The sequence below is a fragment of the Protopterus annectens genome, chromosome 1.part0 (genome assembly GCF_019279795.1).
Source record: "Protopterus annectens isolate FY-2018-M chromosome 1.part0, PAN1.0, whole genome shotgun sequence".
NCBI classification, from domain to species: Eukaryota; Metazoa; Chordata; order Ceratodontiformes; family Protopteridae; genus Protopterus; species Protopterus annectens.
The window spans coordinates 1,206,621,462-1,206,643,354 of NC_056725.1; the positions used below are offsets into that span (position 1 = coordinate 1,206,621,462).

Consider the following 21,893-nt stretch of genomic DNA (forward strand, 5'->3'; position numbering starts at 1 on the left):
GGAGCTTGCAGGGGGAAGAACAACGGGAAAGCAATACAGGAATGTGCATGAGAGAAGTAGGGAAGAATCATAGCTATCCATTTCTTTAACAGTGTAAAGTGAAAATATGTGCAGAATATTAACTGAATTTGGACTGTCACCCCCACAAAGAGGGGTGACAACGCAATTATGTTGTAGAGCCAATTGGACCAATCAAGCGTGTCAAGAAGATGCATGTGTGAAATAGAAAGCTACGTATGGGATGATTTTTTTTTTTTTTTTGAGACAGGTGCCCATTTCTTTTTTTTTTAATTTAATAAGAGAGGACTGCTGGGTAATGGACATAGCTATTGTATGTCTGGGTCAGGTAAGTTGGGTAAGTGAGGAAGCAAATGCAAACATAAAAGGCAAACAAGACAAGAGACAGGGATGGTGATGGACATAAAAGTTTGGGGGGCACCATGATTAGGGTGAGGGAGGGGACAACGCAGGCTCATGGACATTGAACTTGGAGACAATGAGAACTGAGTCCACTCCCACTGCACTGTCATCACTGTCCCCTTACTCCAGTAGTGGCTGGAGTGCTTGACTTCTCCTCCTTCTACAGATCATGAGAGAGATCAGCCTGTCCATCCGGTATAGGCATACACCAGTAGCGCAGTGCACAACTCTATGCACTATCCCTGGTAATTACCTGTGGGGGGATGAAATCACCACATCTGCCATTGTTCCCAGAGGGTGCCACTGCACCAACTTCCAGGGCAGTACTACCTGAGGGCACAGGTCGTGCAGGGGGAACAGAGGCAGTGCTGCCAGGTTAGGTCCCAGATGTGCTGGGCATTGGTGTTGGAGCTGGTGGAGTGGGGGTGGGCTGATCCACTGGGATTGGCCTACCTCACTGTGCTGTGTAGCATTTAGTGATGTGGTACACATGGATGGCATGGAGACATTTGATGACACAAAATAGAAAATGAAAAGGAGAAATTAGTGTTGGAGTGAGAGAAAAAAAGAGATAAAATTAGTACCATCCTTTGGGACATACAATGCATTAATGCAACTATCCAACTCTTTTATCTGAAGTATTACAATTAAGTATACATCCAAACAGATACACATTATACTACAGATTTCTGAAAGTAATCCTTGAAATGTGCATATATTGCACATATGCATGTTCCAGTTAAACTGATTACAGTTTGCAGCAGGGCATCTGTGCCACTGGTATAGAGTTTTTAATTTAATGTAAATATTATTGAAGGAGTAACAGTATTGTATAGTTGTGAATTGTAGTATTTGAACCCACAACCACTGACTACAGTCTAATATGGGACTCTTACAATTGGTTTGTGCTACAGACTAATGCATGCATACCTGCTTTTACATTTGGCATATGTATGGTCAATTTGATACAACTCTATAAAAGACCAAAAAAGCTATCTTTAATTTTTAATGCTACAATAACACTTCTCTTCTGCTGTATACATACCACTTGCTTCCCTCAGTCTCTCTAATCGAGCAACATGAGCTGCCAATTGAACTCATGCTCAGTGGCAGCTGGGGAAAGAACAGAAAAGAGCATTATGCATACCAGTCTTGCTTATATTTAGCTTTCTAAGTCTTACAAGTACTCTCTTATTGTCACACTAACACAGCTGTGGGATGTCCACACTCCCAAATACCTCCAACCAACAGTTGAATGTATCCCTTTTTCTCCCTTGTAGGTCATTAAATTGATTCCTGCATTGCTCTCCAGTGTGTGGGATACCATTGGCACTGGATACAGCCTGGGCTAAACTATTCCATTCCTCAGACATGTACTGGCAGCCAGAATAGTCCCACTGCAGAAGCCTTTGGCTGTGGTGGTTTACCAGGAGTCCAGTAAATATCCTGGTCTCCTGGACACCCCAACTCTGTGCCCTAAGCTTGGCATCTTCCCTTCTTCTAACGCCAGCCATGTCTACCAGCAATGGAAACTGATGCTTTCCCCCCAATTCCAGTTATCACATTTACGGATAGTGTGAAAACCCAAGCAGTGATGCCAACTGCGTTTGCATGATGCTAAGCAGACAGCAGCAGTGCCAAGCAGGGAGGAATTAAATAATTGAAACTGGAAGGTTAATTTGACACTTGGCCTTATTTTGAGGGGTGTCTACTGATGTGGCCTGAAAATATATATTGGAAATTGAAAGGTAACTGTTAGGTGAGTTAGGTTTGTAGACATGCATTGGGGGCATAAATGTAATGACCTGACACATTTGTTTTTAACTTTATACACTGAGAAAAATTATTTTTACACTCTAGGATTCAAACCTAGGCATAAAGGACAAAACATTTTCTTGCACAGCAGTGGTTTTCCATCTTTGCCACAGAAGTACTGCTCAGACATAGTCAGTAATCATACATAAAGACAGGTGACAGAACTATTACACATGTATGTGTGTAATCTGACAAGGTTATTGGATATAGATCCAGTTGTGTATGTATCTTAGGTAATTGTGAAGGCCATGCAAGTCCAGATAGCAGAATTATACTTACAGAAGTATAGTGCACAATATACCATTAGTCATACATCTGAAAACACAATAATGGTGTCTCATCCCTCGTACATATAATTTGTATCAGCTTCTCTAAAGTGTTATAAGTGAGAGAGAATATAATGGGCAGTGGCACAACAGTAAAAATGTATGGCATATCCTGTATTTGAACCCAGGACCATGTGTATGGCAGTCCTACACTTACAGCTGTTGCTACAAGAATGTTGAAATAACACTTGCCTGTTTTTCAGTTCATTTCTATAAACTGCACTGTCACAACAGTAAAAAAATAAAAAATAAGGTTGCATACCCTGTACTAGAACCTAGGATCATCTGTACTTCAGCCCTGCACTTAGACCGGTTGTCACAGGACTAGTTATGTGACATTCTCTAATTTACTAATCATTCTTAAAATGTCTGTGTTAACCACTGCAGAATGCCACTTAGCAAGTTTCTTCTGTGCCCAACAGAATTAATTGAATGTATTCGGTTTCAATTATTCGCTGTTTGAGTCATGTCTACAGGTGTTCTCTCTGCTTCCTGGGAGGGCCAGTTGTCCAGTTTGTACACTGTCACTTTGTGCAAACGAAATAAGCACAGCCACACTTGGCATTCACTTTCCTCTGTTTCTCATGATTGTGCTAACCGGCACATCTCGCAAACACTGGCCCAAAACAAATGGACAAATAGTTGAAATGAGGAAAAGCAGTCTATGACATACACAGTAGAAAATGCTGGTACACATGAGATATTTCTAAATAGGTCTGGATTTGAACTCTCACTCTAGTGAACCTTAAGAACATAGAAAGGGTGCCTTATCCCTCTGCCACACAAACAGCTTTGCCTCAAGGAACTGAAATCATTCTGCATACAACCAACTGCAACATCATCTACAATAATATGAAACCATACAACTGTTATTTGTACATTTCTTATTTTTGGATGTAGTACACTAAATGACCATACAACAATTTATGACTATTGCTTACAGATATACATTTCTATCTTATCTCTCTGGGTTTGTTGGTCATTCTTCTCTTACCTGACCAATAATCTGAAACATGCAGTCTATAACCCATTCTATATCTTTGTCCTTAAAAATGTGTGAGTATATTAAATGGCAATAATATCATATGCAGTTGCAAACAAATGAAGGGGAGGTTGGATGTTAATTCCCAGAACCTGTGAATTGTGTGCTACTTACTTACATTTCCAACTTTACATATAACACTTTAAATCTAACCTGACACACCCACTGGATGTAGGGCAGCCTGAGGTGCTGTTGTGTTTTCCTTCTCCCAAACAGTAATCCATTCACAGTTGCAGTCCATTAAAAACAAACACTGAGGTAGTGCTTGCACTATGTTCACATCAGCTACATGGAGCCAAGCATTTTGGATTCAGTAATTCCAATGTGTTCACACCTGATTTGCATCTACATTGTGCTGACACCCCTGAATCTACACCATAAAAAGGCAACCGTGTAGCTAGGGGAAACTGAAGGTGAGGAGAGTTGTTTATGTGCAGAACACAGAAAACAGGCTATTACTTTGGGATATATCTGCACAGAGGATTAATGAACTTGAGAAGGAATGTTTGCATTTTGGCAGCTACATACTGCATATGCTGGAATATAATTAAGAAAAATCTGTAGCAAAGGCTTTTAAACTTTTGTCTGCATGCATTAGTTAGAAATATACTGAAGGCATGGGCTTGTTTGTTGGGGCATTTCACAGGTATGCATGATTGACAGCACTTTAAAATGGAATGTTCTGCGTTAAATATGTAGACATGTTTCAGGGACAGTTCATTTGATAGCACTTTTAGCATTTCAAAGATGGTTTATTAGCAAAATGTGTCATTTGCCTGTTTTTTTTTTGGGGGGGGGGCAAAGCTACATTTCTGTTATGGCACAAACAAGGATGTGTTGCTATTGTTACTCTATTTGTTTGCATCCAAACTGTTGCTTGTATTTCAAATCTCTAGACTGTTTTATGTTTCTCCAGTGGGTAATACTAAAATGCTACCATTTCTATTTTATCTGGAAAGAGTTATTTTGTAGTTATGTGCTAGTTTTGTATATTATCCTTTGGTTGTCTTTTAGGACATCTAGGAGTATGCCACCCAGGCATCTTAATTCCTGAAGACTACCCTTCACTGATGCTGAAAATCAGGTCATTGTTAACACTTTTAGGCAACATGGTGCCTTCCTGCTGGAACGGGGATGAGAAAATATGTCATGCAAATTGCAGATTGCCGTAGATGGCCACAGCAGTACATATGAGTGGGTGTGCCATAGGGCCACTGACATGATCTCATCTGCTCGGAGGAGAGCAGCTGCAGTGGGCCATGATTAGATAGGTACTGGGGGGCCTGCTACAGAGCCACCACCAACACTAAATGAGTTCCTGTTCACTGTCAGGAATCTAGACGGCTCCCAGGAATGTACTTCGGGTTAGTGTGCTACAGGGTAGAACTCCTGCATATTTCTGGCCCTGTTTTCAGAAGTATGGGGAAAATATATGTGGTCAGTGGCATGTTGGACCATAACATTCAGTAATTGATGCAGGATCTTGGATGTTGATTCCTGTGACACCTGCACCATGTCACCTGTTGGTCTCTGAAAGGTACCTGTAGTTAAGATTCTAAGTGCTACACATAGTTCATAGGTTGGTACTGGGCTTTCGGCCCTAGGGCCTATACAAGCCTAGCCATAACAATTCCCTGGCTATTTCTTCCCACACTATTTACTTCCCTGGCCCTGTGTCTAGCAGGGTGACTGACATGATCCCTGGGGTGAATTTTCTTTCTCCCATCCAATCGTCAAGGTTCCTTTTGAAGAGGGCCAAGGAGGTGCTCTGCTTGACATGTATGGGCAGTCTATTCCGGAGTCTGGGGTGTCTCTGGGTCAGGAACCTATTCCTCCAGCATGTTTTGTTTATTATGATGACAGGGTTTAGATCCCTGGAGCGTGTGGCTCTGAGGGATTGGGATTTTGTTAAGTGTAACATGTCCAACAGCTCTGGGTTTGACATGGCCTTGTATGTTAAGCAGAGATCACCTCTGAGTAGACAATATGCGACAGAGTATAGCTGGAGTGTTTTAAGGCAGTCAGCATAGGGCATTTGCTTTAGGCCTGTGATTCTTTTAGTGAGGTATTTCTGCAGCCTTTCCAGTTGTTGCAGATGTCTTGAGAGGTACATACCAAATGAGATGTTGTATTCTATAATGGGTCTAATGAGGGATGAGTACAGTGGAACAATGACCTCCTTTTTTCTGGATGAAAAGCCCTAAGTGATGAGGTGTACCAGATAGAAGGATTTCCTGACTGTTGTGGCGATGTGGTTATTGAAGGTGAGACCACTGTCCACCTGTGTCCCTAAGTCTCTTATCACACTTTCGGTGTTTGGTGTACTGCCACCTATGTGGTAATTCACGGGTACATTTTTTTCCCCAGAGGGGATAACTATACATTTCTTGGCATTGAGCTTGAGCCCATGACTCTGGCACCAAGCATCTGTTTCTGTAAGGCCATTTTGTAGAGTATCCACATCATTTGGGGATTCAATAATGGCTCCCAGTTTGCAGTCATTTGTGAACTTTGTTAGCCAGAGTCCCTTAGTGTTGGCCTGTACTTCAGAGAAGTAGATGCCAAACAAGAGCGGTCCCGCTGAACTCTGAGGTACTCCACTTGTCACTTGTCTGGAGCTGGATTTGGAGTCAGCTACTTTTACAGTGTGGGTTCTGTCAGTAAGCCAGTTAGCAACCCATCGAGTGACATAGGGATTACTGCCCAGCTTAGTAAGTTTATCTTACATACCTTTGTCTCCACTGTTCCCCTCGATTTGCCCTGAGTGTATCTGTATCTACCTTGTAACACCCTACAATTTTCCACATCATGTAGGTTGTAATAAGTTACCTGGGGTCTCGAAACTCTTCTTCCTGGCCTTGATCTATTAGCAGCACCAGCATAGACTTCAGCCTGTTGCACATAACATATGAATTAAAGCAATAGCAGTGCCTAGCATTGTTTCTGTGTAGACTCCTTTCCATAGCTGAATTCCAGTAGTCATTGATATTCGCAGGGAAAAAAACAGCACTTTTTCTACATGGTTGCTTTATAGCTTGTTGAATAGCTCTTCCATCTTAGACTGGCTGATTAGCATACAGTTCAGCTGCTTATGTTGTAATTTGAATGCCACTATGTTTACCTTGTTTGTTTGGCTGTGCTTGACTCTACACACCATGTAGAGCCACTTACTGGTACAAAGCACACACGGTGTAAACGGACCATGTAGGTTTTATTGAATCTGGCTGCTAGTCTTTTCCATAAATACTGTAATATGTTACAATTCACACAACCCCCAAATTATATTTTTCTGAACTTTCACAAACAAATTTTAATATCTTGAAAAACTGTATAACCTCTCTATATATGTATATGTATTGTTAGAACATTTTTGTTAACCAGACATCACCTTTCACATGACAACAAGAAATTTCTCTTTAACTGTATGTTTATCGGGGTAATTACAGAAATATGAAAACATATGTTCAATTGTATAGTTAGAAATACAAATAATACTGAATATCTCTCAAGATGTGAAACTTAACTGCAAATATCAGAGACAATTTACTTCAACATCTAAGGTTTCACCCCATGTCATGCAACACTTTGCAGTTCACTTGGTTTTTGAAGTATTAAGTACATATGGAAATATTTTTATTCTTAACTCTACAACAATTCAAATTTCCAGACAGTTTCATAAATATAATTAAAATGTTATATAACTCTTCATGTACTACGCTAGTAATCAATAAACTACACTCATCTAAAATAAAACTGAATAATGGCACTAGACAAGGTTGTCCCCTCTCACCATACCTCTTTAACATATATATTGAACCCCTATTCTTATACTTAACACAAAAAAACTTTCACCATATACCCAACATTCTGGGGAATAGTCGTGCCTTTTCAGCATTTGCAGAGGAACTCATCATATATTTTCAGCTTCCCAACACTGATCTTACTAAAGTCAAAAATACAATTGAAATCTTCTCAAAAACTTCCAACTACAAAATTAACCCCTCAAAATCTCTTATTTTTCCAGTTAACCCGAACAGTCATAAAGAAGCTCTTTTTCTCATATCTGAAATAAAGCTGAGCTATACCCTTAAATATCTAGGGGTAGTATTTGATCATAATCATAAAAGCTCCCTACAAAATAATCTCCTTAGAATATGGTCCTCCAGAGAGAATGATTCAACCAGATGGAAAAAACATGAAATTCCCCTTCTTGTCTAAAATAGCAATACTAAAAATGAACATTCTACCCAGAGTACTGTTCCAGTTTAATTCAATAGACAATATCATCCCTCTACACTTTAAAAAAATGAACAGAAGCTTAACCAAATTTATATGATTCCCTAAAAATCCTAGAATCTCCTTTTCAAGATTAATGCAGCCAAAAACAAGGGAGGACTGGGGATACCTGATTTCAGATTGTATTATGACATAATCTGTGCCATCAGAATCATACTAATCACAGATCATAATCCAAACAAAATAACTCACTTTCCTCAGTGGATTGGCCTCTGGCAGGCTCATGTGAAAAGTTGTAAAATAAACCCCAAAGCATTACCCTTCATAAATAAATCTTTATTAAAGACATTAAATTACATAATCTAATTAAGCATAAGATTAACATATTTCAAAAACTCTTCACCTCAATAGGTCTGTCAAATGTGCTCATTCTCCTGCAGGCCATTCACCTGAACCCAAATCTAAAATTGGGTAACAAAATGCTAAACCTAGATAAATTCCCTCAAATTAAAACCCTAACTGTATAGGATTTCTTTCAGCTTAAGGACAACTCCATTAATGATCTCAAAATAAAACTTAACTTAGTTACCAAATACACAAAGAACCTATACCCACACCTCCAGGTTGGTGGCACAGCACGAAGCATCAGAGACTATCCATGTGCAACTAACAGTGGGCAAAACTGCCTTCCAGTTTATAGCCTGCTACAGACCACCCTCCCAAACCCAGGAACCCCACTCGGCCTTCCTGAGAACACTGGAAAATATGAAGGTCTCTCCAAACACCATTATATTGGGCGACTTCAACTACCCAAACTTAGACTGGGAGCATTACTCTTAGCTCCAACACCCAAGCCCAAAGGTTCCTGGAATTTATAAACTCAAATGCTATGGAACAACTTGTTACCACTCCCACAAGAGGGGAAAACATACTGGACCTGATCATCACCAACATGGGGACTCTATGCTCCAGACCAGAAGTGTATCCCTCACTGGTAAGATCAGACCATAAACTAATCTCACTGGATATTCACATCCCGACCCCAGCCCCTGCCCAGAAAACCACAGTGAAAAACTTCTCTAAAGCAAATTTCACACTCCTCAAAACCGAGGTGGAATCCTTCAAAGCCCCCGGGCCTGTGGAAAATACGGCCCAGACCGCAGAATCTTTATAAACGCATTCTATGAACACCTTCAGGAATGCATGGATCATGCAATCCCAAGTAAAACCAAGACCCAATCCTCCAAAGGCAGGCATCCTGTCTGGTGGACCCCAGCCATAAACAAACTATACCATAGAAGGAGGAAGCTACTACATGATAGAGCAAAATCCCAAAAAGGGAAGGCATCTCTGATCAGTATTAGCAAAAAACTACGGGCACTCATAAAATCGTCTAAGGCCAGCTTCGAGAGAAAAATTGCACAGGACACTAAGGATAATCACAAGGCTTTCTTTAGTCATGTTAGGAACCTGGTGGGAATACCCAGATATGCTCAGAATTAGTCCAAAATGACAAAAAATACACCAAACCCACAGACATTGCCAACATCCTAGCTGACAGGTTCAGCGCAAACTTCTCCCCTCCTTCCCCACCAAAAGGGCAAATATCTATCCCAGCAGAGTGCTGCCCCCCTGACATCTCAGATGCCCAGGTAAGAGCCGCCCTCTCCAAAGCAAAAAACACAGCATCAATGGGACCAGACAGTGTCCCAGGCTGCGTCCTACATGAACTCCAAGAAGAAATAAACCCAAACATAAAACTACTGTTCAATCTCAGCCTTACTACAGGATATGTACCCAAAGAGTGGCATACAGCAACAGTGGTCCCTCTCCACAAAGGTGGTGCCTCAACGGATCCTGGAAACTATCACCCCATAAGCCTGACTAGCTTGGTCTGCAAAGCTATGGAAAGGATCATCATGGACCTCATAAATAAAGATATTGGGGACCTACAGATACTGGATCCTACCCAGTTTGGCTTTGTTAAGGGCAGATCCTGCCTCTTAAACCTGGTCAATTTCTTTGAAACAGTCACCAAGGCCATTGACGAGGGGAAGGTGGTCCACACAGCCTACCTAGACCTCGCAAAAGCCTTCGATACAGTACCCCACTCGGGCATTATAGATAAGCTCACCAGCTTAAATATAAACCCCTATGCCACTAGATGGGTTTCAAACTGGCTCAAAGACAGAACCCACATGGTTAGAATTGCTGGAGCCATGTCAGACTCCAAACCAGTTACAAGTGGCATCCCACAAGGCTCAGTCCTGGGACCTCTCTTGTTCGGTATATATTTCTCGGAGGTACAGGCCAACACGGAAGGACTGTGGCTGACCAAGTCCGCAGATGACTGCAAACTGGGTGCCATAATCGACTCTCCAGCCGACACAAGCATCCTACAAAAGGGCCTCATAGAAACAGACAACTGGTGCCAGAGCCATGACCTCAAGCTAAACGCCAAAAAGTGTATAGTCATCCCCTTTGGCAAAAACAAAGTGTCCACAAATTACCACATAGGTGGTAATCCATTAAGTACGGAAGAAGTAATTAGGGACCTGGGGACCCAAGTTGATAGCAATCTCTCATTTGACAACCACGTGTCCAAAGTGGTTAGAAAAACATTTTATATAGCCCACCTAATCATGAAGGGATTCACATCTAGAACAGGGGAGGTCATCGTGCCGCTTTGCTCATCCCTCATCAGGCCCATAATTGAGTACAATGCCCCTTTTGGGATGTACCTTACCAGACACCTGCAGCAACTGGAAAGACCCCAAAAGTACCTCACCAAGAGGATCAAAGGGCTCAAACAGATGCCATATGCTGCCCGGTTAAAGAAACTCCAGCGATACTTAGTGGCATACCGCCTACTCAGAGGCGATCTGTGCCTGACATATAAAGCCATGTCCAACCTGGAATTAATGGACATGCTGCACCTCAGAAAATCCAAATCCCATCGAGCTACGCGCTCGAGAGACTTGAACCTCAGCACTGAAATAAATAGGACATGCTGGAGGGACAGATTCATAACCCAGAGGCTCCCTTCACTCTGGAATAAAATCCCAGTCCAGGTTAGGCAGAGTCCCTCATTGACTGTCTTCAAGAGGAATCTTGATGAGTGGATGGGAGATCGTAGGTTTACCCCGGGTATCACTTCTGTGGCACTGTTAGACAATGGCACAGTATACTAACCTCAAAAAAGGGCATAACAAAATTCATTTAAAATGGGTGGCGAAAGCCAAACACACTCTGGCTAGGCTTATAAATGCCCTAGGGCAGATAGCCTAGTATGAACCTATGAACCTATGAACAATAATCTTGAGACAAATCAAAGAATTAATTTATACCTTAGGATGCTTCTCAAATAAGTTACAAGAAGAAATAAACTTGGCCACTTCATTCCTGAAATGTCTAAAAATCAAAAGGAAGATGCTTTCAATTATTTGCAAACTAGTTTCTACAGCTAGATACCTATCCTCTATTACATTTACACAATGTTGAAGAAACAAAAACCCTGATGCTCATCTCTCCCAAGCAATTAACCACACAATCAATTTTGCCCCTTTTAAGAAATTACATACCCAGTTAATGATTAACAGTAATGCCTACTATACTCCAGAACGTTTAAACTCTTTTTTTTCCTAACACTTCACCCTTTTAACCTTTTTGCCCCACTGCTGCAGCTGAATCCTACACATTATACGGTACTGTAAATATGCAGAATTACCTAAGGATCAAACTTAAAAAAATGAGCTATGATAAAGCCACACTCTCTCCTGGGTGTTTGCTGTACTTCATATATGCCATGCGGACATAACCTCTACTGATCTTAGGATACAGATTGCTCTTTTTATGTTAATCAGGCTCTGTATTAGACATAACTGGTTACATTGATCTAAAGTAGATTGGGGCGACTTTAAGAACATGGCATATAAGTATATTTTATCTCATAAACTAACCACTAACAATGTTAATAAGCGCCTGAAATACTTCAGGTTCTGGAGTATTACCCTTGATTGCATCTTAACATAGTAAACAATGTTTTTCTATATTTATTGTCCTTTAGTAGTATTGCCACCAGTCTCCTCCTCATCAGAGTCTTACTCCGCTGTGTTCTCTAATGGTTATCTGTATATAAGATGCATATAAAGATAAGAATTATCACATCTTGTTAAAAGTAATTAAAATCCTGTCATTATATTGTAGCACTGTTTGTAAATAGTTGTATATAGAAGTTGTTTTTTTTTGTTTTGCTTTTCTCTTTCTCTGTTTTCTTGTATTCTATAATACTGCATAGTTATCTAATACATTCTAACTATGTGCAAAAACCTACATTAAATATTAACAATGTTAATATTGTCATGTTTCTCATATGTCTGTTCATCTTGTTCTGCTCTCCATCTGTGTCTCTTCATATTGAGGAAACAAACGTTAAAGGTACTTGTCTATTACTAGAATGAAAAGTTGCTTTATCTAACTTTGTAAATGGTTTACTGTCAATGTATTATCACCTGTTACTGTATAATGTATTTAACAATTTGTTTAATGTAACAAAAAATAAAAACAAAGATTTGAAAAAAAAGTACATATGGAAATAATTTCATAATTACTAACAAAGAAACCAATATCTTCAGTAAATTGTCTTGTCTCCCACATTGGTGTTTCACATCATACACCTCAATAAAATGTAGGTCTCTCAGTTATGAAAATATGAACATAAATATGAAACTATGAATAATAAGTGGCAAACAAAGATCATTTTCTGCACTACAGGACATTCTGGACTAACAGCCTTATAGTCATTGTGTTAATAACTCCCTGCCTTTTCTAATGCTATCTATTATTAGCTGTTGAAGCAGTTAGTTAAAGAAACCAGATACCAAAAAGTTCTGGATGCCATAAGGAGGTATGGGTGTGAATTGGAAGTATACAAAAAAGCGATGTTCATCGTGTTATCCTGCTGCAGTCATCACACTTGGGTTATCCTGTCGTCAGGCAGTCCCGCAGTCGGCCAGAATTCCAAAGTCTTGGTCCGGCGTCAGTTGCTGTCGCCTCTTCCCTGACGTCAGTGCGCCAGGGGTATATATAATGCAACCGACGCCATTTTCTTCAGTCTTTCTTGCTGCGCGGTGCCCGAAGCAGAAGCAGTTCGCAAGTGCCGGTCGGCCGACTCCTGAGATTTTCGAATTCAAATTTCAGACCGAAGTCTTCTATAAAGCTAAGTACCCCGTTGGGGAAACTTTTCTTGCCTCAGACCGATGTCAGAAAAAGTTAACAATTGTATTTCTTGTGGGAAGCAAATACCTCATAAGGATTTTCATTTTTTTTGCATACCTTGCCTAGGCCCAGACCACGACGTCACTTCTTGTCGGCTTTGTGCTAGGTTTAATAAGCGTACTATTGAAAGACGCTTTGATTTCGCACGACACTACTTCGGTAGGAAATTTAACTACACTGTGCCGTCGGAGCAACCGACTACCGGCGTGCACAAAAAACGCAGGGATAAGGACAGACAGCCCAGGCCTAAGCCAGATTCCGAGGCCTCGGCTGATCCGGTCTCCGGTCCTCAGTGAGGCTCCGACGCAGCCCCTGACTACCGCAGATCTGGAACCCGAGACCGCTACAGAAATTTTGACGGAATGTACCAGGCCGACGCAGCCTTTTACTTCAGGCCCTTCCGACGACATTGCTTCTAAAGACGTCGGTGCTTCAGAAACGCCATTGGTTTTGGAAGGCGTTTTCAGACCGACTCTTACCATTAAAACGTTTTCTAAATCGAAGACTCCTTCTAAATCTAAAAGGACTGCACTTCAGTCTCCTGTTCAAGGCCCTATGCCTAAGAAACAGATGCTCAAAATGGCTGAAGATTTGATTTCTTTAATCAGGGGTTCACAGCCCCCTCCTGACAAAAGGCCTAGACAAGAGGAAGATTATGCTTCCTCTGAGCAAATGTCCATTTCTTCAGACTCCTCTGAGGACCAAGACTATTCCTTCTCTCCTTATGAAGATTCTGATGCTGAGGACTCTATTCCCTCAGCTTCTCCTCCCGAAGACTACTCCTTTGGGGAAACTTTACACACTATGAGGGAACATTTTCACTGGGAAGGTCAGGACTACTCTGATTCAAAGAAAAAGCTCAGAGAGTTTCTTTTACTCCCCCAACACAGACCACTTGCCATCCCACCAGTTTTGGACATTGTGGATGATGTCTATTTAGAATCCAGTTTCAACCCAGACTCTCTACCTCCTGCTCCGGCTAAGCCTGACAGATACTACAGAGTGCCTGATTCCCACAAATTTTTTTACAAAAGCCCAGTAGCTGACCCAGAGACTATCTCCCAGGGTCCCAAGGGGGCTAAGGCTTCTATGGCTAAAACCCAGTACCTTCTGAGAGGGATTCCAGAGCACTAGACAGGTGGGGGAAAAAGGTTTACACCTCAGCCACACTAGCTATGAGGGCACTGAATTATCAATTTCATATGCTTAAGTATCAGCAATTTCTAATCTCTCAGTTAAAGCAAAGAATAACCACTCTCCCTCAACAAACTGAATTGAAAGAAGTACAGGATCTGTTGCATGCCACTGAGCAGGTGGGCAAACATACCTTACAATGTGGGTTTGATTCTTTGGAGGCCTCCTGCAGAGCACCTGTCACTGGGTCTGTTATACGTAGGCTTGCTTGGTTAAAGGAACAAACTCTGCCTGATCATGTTAAAGCAAAACTACTAGATGCTCCCTTACAGCAGGATGTTCTTTTTGGAGTTAAAGCAGAAGAAGTTTTAAAGAAAATGGAAGATAAGGCAAAATCTATGCAGACAGTCAAAGATTTCCTACAAGTACACCCCCCTCGCTTCAGCATAAAGTAGCCAACAAAAAATTGGTCCTTTCCAGCCACTGACAGACCACAGAGGGGTAAATACAGATGCCCAAGGGGCAGAGGACAACCACAAGCCCAGTATAAACCTCGCCAATGGGGCACTGCAACACAGAAGGGAGGAGAAGACAGGTCCCAATCTACCAGGAGGCAAACTCAATGACTTGCACCTCATCCGGCCAAGCAACTCTCTGTTGACAGTCCCTTTGGGAGGAAAACTCGCACTTTTTTCAGACAACTGGCACATTGTCACAAAGGACAAATGGGTCCTAGACATAATTTTACGAGGATACAGATTCCATTTTCACACCTTGCCAATGAAAAGAGGAATGCCAAACCTGCCACAAAATCAATGGGCAGAGGCACAAAAACAAATTACAGCTCTCATGGACATGAGAGCCATTCAACTGGTACCTACTCGAGAGCAAGGCCAAGGATTTTACTCAAGACTCTTTCTAGTGCCCAGAAAGGACAATGCCTGGAGACCAATTCTGGACCTTTCAATTCTAAACACTTACAAGTACCCAAATTCAAGATGCTAACACTACAGCAGCTACTTCCCATGTTGGGCAAGGAAGCATGGCTAGTAACATTGGACCTCAAGGAGGCATATCTGCATGTCCCTGTCAGACAAAGTTGCAGAAGATACCTCCATTTCATTGCAGGTTCAACCCATTACCAATTCTCTGCACTGCCCTTTGGCTTATCTACTGCGCCAAGAGCTTTTACAAAATGCCTGGCACCAGTAATTGCATACTGCAGACAAAGAGGAATTCAAATATATCCATACCTGGACGACTGCCTCATCCAAGCAGAAAGCAAAGACATTCTCTTACATCATCTGGCCTTTGTAAAGCATCTACTAAACTGCCTGGGGTACACAGTAAACGAAAAGAAGTCAAAACTAGTACCCTCACAAAAAATGACATTCCTGGGTGCCAGCTTGAATACAACGGCCCAGAAGGCTTATCTTAAGCCAGACAAGCAACTACAACTAACTCAATATTTCAAGACAATGGCAACAAAGACCCAGTTAACTGCAAGAAAAATTCTGCAGGCTTTGGGCTTCATGGCATCTTGCATTCTAATAATACCATTTGCAAAGCTGCATATTAGGAAATTACAGTGGTACCTAAAAAGCGTATGGTTTCAACACAGCCACAGCTTGGACACAATGATATCTCTCATTCCCTGCCTACAACAGGAATTTCTATGGTGGTCACAGGCATGTCACCTCAACAAGGGTCAGCCTTTCACCTTGCCCCCAGCCAGGCAAACTATCACAACAGATGCTTCAGACTACGCCTGGGGGCACACATGGCAGGGCAATGCATTCAAGGCCTATGGACTGCAGATCAAAGAAATCTGCACATAAATCAAAAAGAGATGCTAGCTGTACAGAAAGCTCTGACAGCCTTCAAGGATCTATTACATCCAGGACAACTTGCAATAAAGACGGACAACACCACAGTTATGTGGTACATAAACAAACAAGGGGGTACACATTCCTACCCTCTATGCAGGCAAGCAATGATCTTATGGAACACAGCTCTGGCCTACCAAGTCCAGTTACAAGCTCAATTCCTGCCAGGACAGAAGAACACATTGGCAGACGACCTCAGCAGAAACATCAAAGATCCCCACGAGTGGAAACTAGACCCACAGATATTTGCAATGATAACTCAAAAATGGGGCCTTCCAAACATAGACCTGTTTGCCAGTTCTCAAAACTACCAACTGACAAAATTTTGTACAAGGGCATTTCACCATCAAGCTTGGAAAGTGGACTCTCTCTCTTTCAGTTGGAAAAACCTGACAGCATATGCCTTCCCTCCATTACCTCTCCTCACAAAGGTTCTTTTGAAGGTCAAAAAGGAGAGACCATGACTGATTCTCATAGCCCCAGACTGGCCATGCCAGCACTTGTACCCGCTATTGAAAAATATGGCCCACAGCCCACCATGGATATTGCCTCAAATACCCCATTTGCTCACACAACAAAACAAACAGATTCTTCACAGCCAGCTCAAAACTTTAAATCTGGCTGCATGGCAAATCAACTAAACATCCAACCAGCTCCTCTTTCACAAGCAGTTCTAGATGTTATTCTGGAAGCCAGGAGGCCAAGCACCAGGAAGGCTTATTCGGACAAATGGAAAAGGTTTTGTGCCTGGAACCAAGCTAAAGGCCAAGACACAATTCAGCCTCTCATGCCTCACATTCTACAGTATTTAGCTGAGATGTTGCACAAAGGACTTTCCTTTTCCTCAAAATCTATGCTTCAGCTATTTCAGCTCACTACAACACGGATCCACCTTTATTTTCACATCCTCTTCTATTGCAGTTCCTCAGAGGGGCAAAAAACATTAGACCACCCAGGAGAGCTCCTACACCAACATGGGACCTCAACTTTGCTCTGGAAAAACTAACGCTACCTCCCTTTGAACCAGCTTTCTCTGCAGATCTTCAGTTCCTATCATGGAAGACTGCCCTGCTCCTAGCAATAACTTCAGCTAGGAGAGTCTCAGAGCTACAAGCACTAATGGCAGTGGAACCTTTCCTCATTTTTCATCAAGACAGAGTTTCTCTACGAACTAATCCTTCCTTTATGCCTAAGGTGGTTTCCAGTGTAGCTTTAAATCAAACCATCCACTTACCCACCTTCTTCCCCAATCCACAGAACAAAGGTGAGAGACTCCTGCATTCCTTGGACATTCACAGGCAGCTTCATTACTACTTGGACAAAACTAAAGCTTTCAGAAAAACTGACCAGCTCTTTGTATCCTATGCTACAGCTTCTCAAGGGAGGGCTATATCTAAGCAAACCATTTCTAAATGGATAGGTCATTGCATACGGTTCTGCTATACCCATCATGGGAAACCAGTTCCTGCTACCATTAGATCCCACTCTACCAGGGCAACAGCTACCTCTACAGCCTTTCTCAGGGGGGTTCCAACCAAGGAAATTTTAGAAGCTGCAACTTGGAGTTCAGTACACACCTTTACCAAACACTATCACCTACCTCTTTACTCTAAGTCCAGGGCGGGCTTCGCCACTGCAGTTCTGAAGGGTCCGATTGCCTCCACTAACCCTCTATGATATCTCCCCCCTACCTTAGCTTTGGGATTCAACCCAAGTGTGATGACTGCAGCAGGGTAACACGATGAACATGGTACAGTTTTGTACCTACCATAAATGTAGATGTTCGAGTGTTCACCCTGCTGCAGTCCAGGTTACCCTCCCTCCATCCCCTCTGATCTACTGGCAAAATCTCTTCTATGCCTTACTGATGTATTTGCTTATAACTGAAGGGATTTTGTGTTTGTGCAGTGTTCACTCCATTTGGTACTAATTCTGGCCACCTTTTTGGGGGCACCTGACATCTGGGACAAGAAAAACTGAAGAAAATGGCGTTGGTTGCATTATATATACCCCTGGCGCACTGATGTCAGGGAAGAGGTGACAGCAACCGACGCTGGACCAAGACTTTGGAATTTCGGCCAACTGCAGGACCGCCTGATGACAGGATAACCCAAGTGTGATGACTGCAGCAGGGTGAACACTCGAACATCTACATTTATGGTAGGTACAAAACTGTACTTTATAGGCGTGACTGAGTTAAGTGATAATTTAGTAAAGTTTTTTTTTTTAAAAAAACTCCCTGAAGGTCTGTATGCTGCAAGCTAGTATGTGAAACAATCATATGATTAGGGTGATTCAGAATATTGTGTGAAGTGATAAACCAAGCCTGAAAATTGGTATATTCCTCCAAAATTAGGGACATCCTTTGCGGGAGCAAATTAAGCCTAAAATAGGAGCATTCCTCCAAAACAGGGACAGTTAAGAGGTCTGCATTAATTACAGAACTGAAAATGTAATCTGAGAGAATTTTCATTTTGCAGGAATTAAGCAAGAGTTGTACAAAGCAACTCTGGAAATGTTTTCTGAAATGCATTTCTCTGAAGCTGACATTAGTCAAATAGATGCTAGCTTCACAGGTTTCTAAGGCTATCACCACACATCAGAGTTCGGCATGGAGGGCACAGCCCCCTCCCCACATCATTTATGAGGGAAGCTCACCTCTCAGAATTAAAAATCATAGCAGTGACCTTGGAAAACTATCAGGGGGCCTAAAAGGGGAACAGTTTTGTTTCTTTTGGAGTAAAAGGGTTTTCAGTTACCAGACCTTGTATAGTTAGTGATAATGAATCTTTGTATAGACTTATTTCAGTGATTCAGTAATATATGAATCCTTGAACAGGTTTGTCTTTGTGAGGAAAATCAGACGAAAATGAGAAATCTAGTAGATGGAAGGTAAACTCTAAGGCCAAAATTTATAACCATATGTTTTAATCATAACAGTTGAGAGCAATGGGAGAAGCTACATTGCTACAATACCCTGCCAGTTAAATGAACCAATTTCAGAGTCAGCACAACTTGGTGGAAAGAAAAATGTTTTCAGAACCTAAGTAATTTCCTAAGTGGATAGCTGACCCACTTTGTGGGAAATGTAATGCTGGCACTCAATTACCATTTGTTTAACAGAAAAAACCCTGCTGTTTGCTTCCTAACAATGTAGTCAATAAAGCCAAAGACTTAAAAGGCATAATAAAAAAGCAGCATGAAACGATAAATCTGTTTCCTGCATTTCACTGAAAAGTCAGTGGTAGAGGGCAGATAATTGATTCCTAGATTTCCATTACTTGCATTATAAAATAAATACCTCTAATGCCCCCTCATGCCCCCCATTTAAGAAGGAAATAGACAGTTTACTTTTTTGAGGCAATATTCCTAGATGATCTGATGTTAACAGATGTACACATTTTCTGAGATGCAATAATTTTATGCTAAGGCAAATTAAGTAATAGATGTGAAATGGCATCTGCTGGACTGAAAGTGTATGCGTTTAGAAAAATATGTAAACAGTGAACACCTCTTAAGTTACTGAATAATTATTGAAAGTAACCTGTAAAGCCTGTTTCAGTGATTTATTTCCTTAAAGAAAAGATGTGGTCCTGAACTAAATTGTTCTTATGGAATGCTATTGCTAACAGCAGTAAACCAGAACAGGTGATCTGCAACTGTTGGAAGTGCTGCTACTAATGTTTTAATGATAGGTTATTGATACTGTTTTACTATGAGGAGATCCTCTTTGTGGACATACTGAAGCAAAGGTAAGGATACAAAGTATCTGCCACACATGTAGTAAACTCTTTTCTCTGTCTCAAAGCTTGGGAAGAACATTGAGTCCATCATCATGGTGCTTGATTGTGAAGGACTGGGTCTGAAACATCTCTGGAAACCAGCTGTTGACACTTATGCAGAGGTGAGTCATAACTGCAGATTTTAACATGTTATGTGATGGTTGTTTTCAAAATCAATACAGTTCATGGTTTTCTACAGCATGAGTGAACCTGTTGAGAGTTATGAAACAGAAGCCCAAAGTTAAGTTGGGTCATAAAATTACGAATTAGGATTTTTTTTGTACTCCACCTAGGTTCCTTGTCTTCAAACATCATGTTACAGATTGAGATGCGTCTCCTACATGAAGAGAAGTAAAATAGTTTGTAGCTTGCACATAGTATTGCACCCATGTATGTTCAGAATATTTATTTTCTTTGATCTCACAGCATGTGGAAAGATCAACAATATATTTGCTTTGACTGTATTTAGTATTCCCGTTTGTGCTCAGTGTTGCTCTAGTAACTCACTATCATTGAATTTTCTTTGTTGTCAAGTTATCTGTGCACATGTATGTTTACTGTTTATACATTTCCTGTCAAAACGTGATGTGCATTATATTCTTCACTGCTGCAGTAACCTTAGCGATATGGGTTATATCCTGCCAAGGATATGTATAACAGCTGGCTAGCTTCCAAAGCTTCAGGGCACTTTCCATGCACCCACACTGTCAGGCAGCTCAAACAGAGCTGACTAAACGACAAGTTTGGGCACCAAGCCCTTCAGAGCTTTTACTACCACTGAAGATATGCTCCTGAGGCTTTCGAGGATCAACAGTTGGCTTGTTGTTCCTTTGCTGGACAGATTAGTTCCCTTTGGAGAAAACTTCCATTTAATTTTACTTATTATTTGTACTTTTTTATTTTAAAGCTAGGAGTTTGTGTTTTAACAGACTGTCACAAGACTGTACTGTACTTTTAAACAGAATCACTCTTTTTTTCCTGTCAGTTTAAAAGTTGTTTAAAGAAACAAAAACACTTTGCCAGCCCCACAAAGTAAAATAAACACAATTTCTCTACAGGAAAAAAATGTTTTAAAGTTTCTTTAAACAACTTTTTACTTAGTTTGTCTTGGGGGAAAGTAAATTGCTGATTGTTTTCCCTGAGAAAGAGGCACCATTTTTGGCTTGACCATGGAACAAACTGTCAGTCTTGTGGCTGGTTCTTCTTTCAGCCACAAAAAGAAAAACTTAAGTAAACAGCCTTTGCCACCACAGCAAGCTAGTAATTTGCTACAACCAAACATGGAGGACTCTGCTGTTGCCATCTGTTGTACCTCAGACCACTCATCTTTTACCCCCCAAAACCACTGGTGTAGCACCTACATCTGCACCTATTATGGACAGGGGATTAGCTACTTCCTTCTTGGCTGCTGAGGTCCCCTTAGTGGGCAAGGGAAAGCCACTCTTGTTTATCCTGGAAGAGGGAACAGAGAAGGCCTCCTGTTTTTCAGAATGTTGTGTCCATCCCTAGGGAAGATGTTGCTGCCACAAATAACACTGTTGGTCCATTTTCTCTGTCAAAATGAAGCAGAAAACTAAACATGTATCTACTCCTACTCAAATATCCTTGGACAGGAGTAGTTTTTCTTGATCTGGCTCAGGGCTTAATTCAGGCTGTTGATCCTTCTTGTAAAGTAGTTTCTGGTAAAAGAAAGAGAGATATTCCCTTTCCTGAAGAGATTCAACATTTGAATCTGGACAGGATGATGAAGGGCCACATAGAGGGTTTTCTCCTCAGATTTCTGATTCAGACTCTGAGGAAACCTCCATTTCTGATTCTACCCGTAACATTTTTTCTTTCTCTGAGACTATTTCTAGAATGTGCCAGTGTTTTCAGTGGGAGAACATCAAGGTCTCAGTCTCTCAGAAAATACTATGGGCTGTTGCAGAAGGAATTTTCAGAACCTGCATGGGTCTATATTAAAATCGCGAAAAGG

At 41.3% G+C, this 21,893-nt stretch overlaps 1 protein-coding gene across 3 annotated transcripts in view; it reads left to right on the top strand.

Annotated features, from left to right (window-relative positions):
• Positions 1–21,893, top strand: part of SEC14L2 (SEC14 like lipid binding 2) — a 749,750-nt gene that overhangs the window by 472,835 nt on the left and 255,022 nt on the right. For all 3 annotated transcript variants that reach the window (XM_044065622.1, XM_044065631.1, XM_044065638.1), the window contains one exon: positions 19,945–20,040. In XM_044065622.1, coding sequence (XP_043921557.1) covers positions 19,945–20,040 — 96 coding nt within the window. The remainder of the gene's footprint in view (positions 1–19,944; positions 20,041–21,893) is intronic.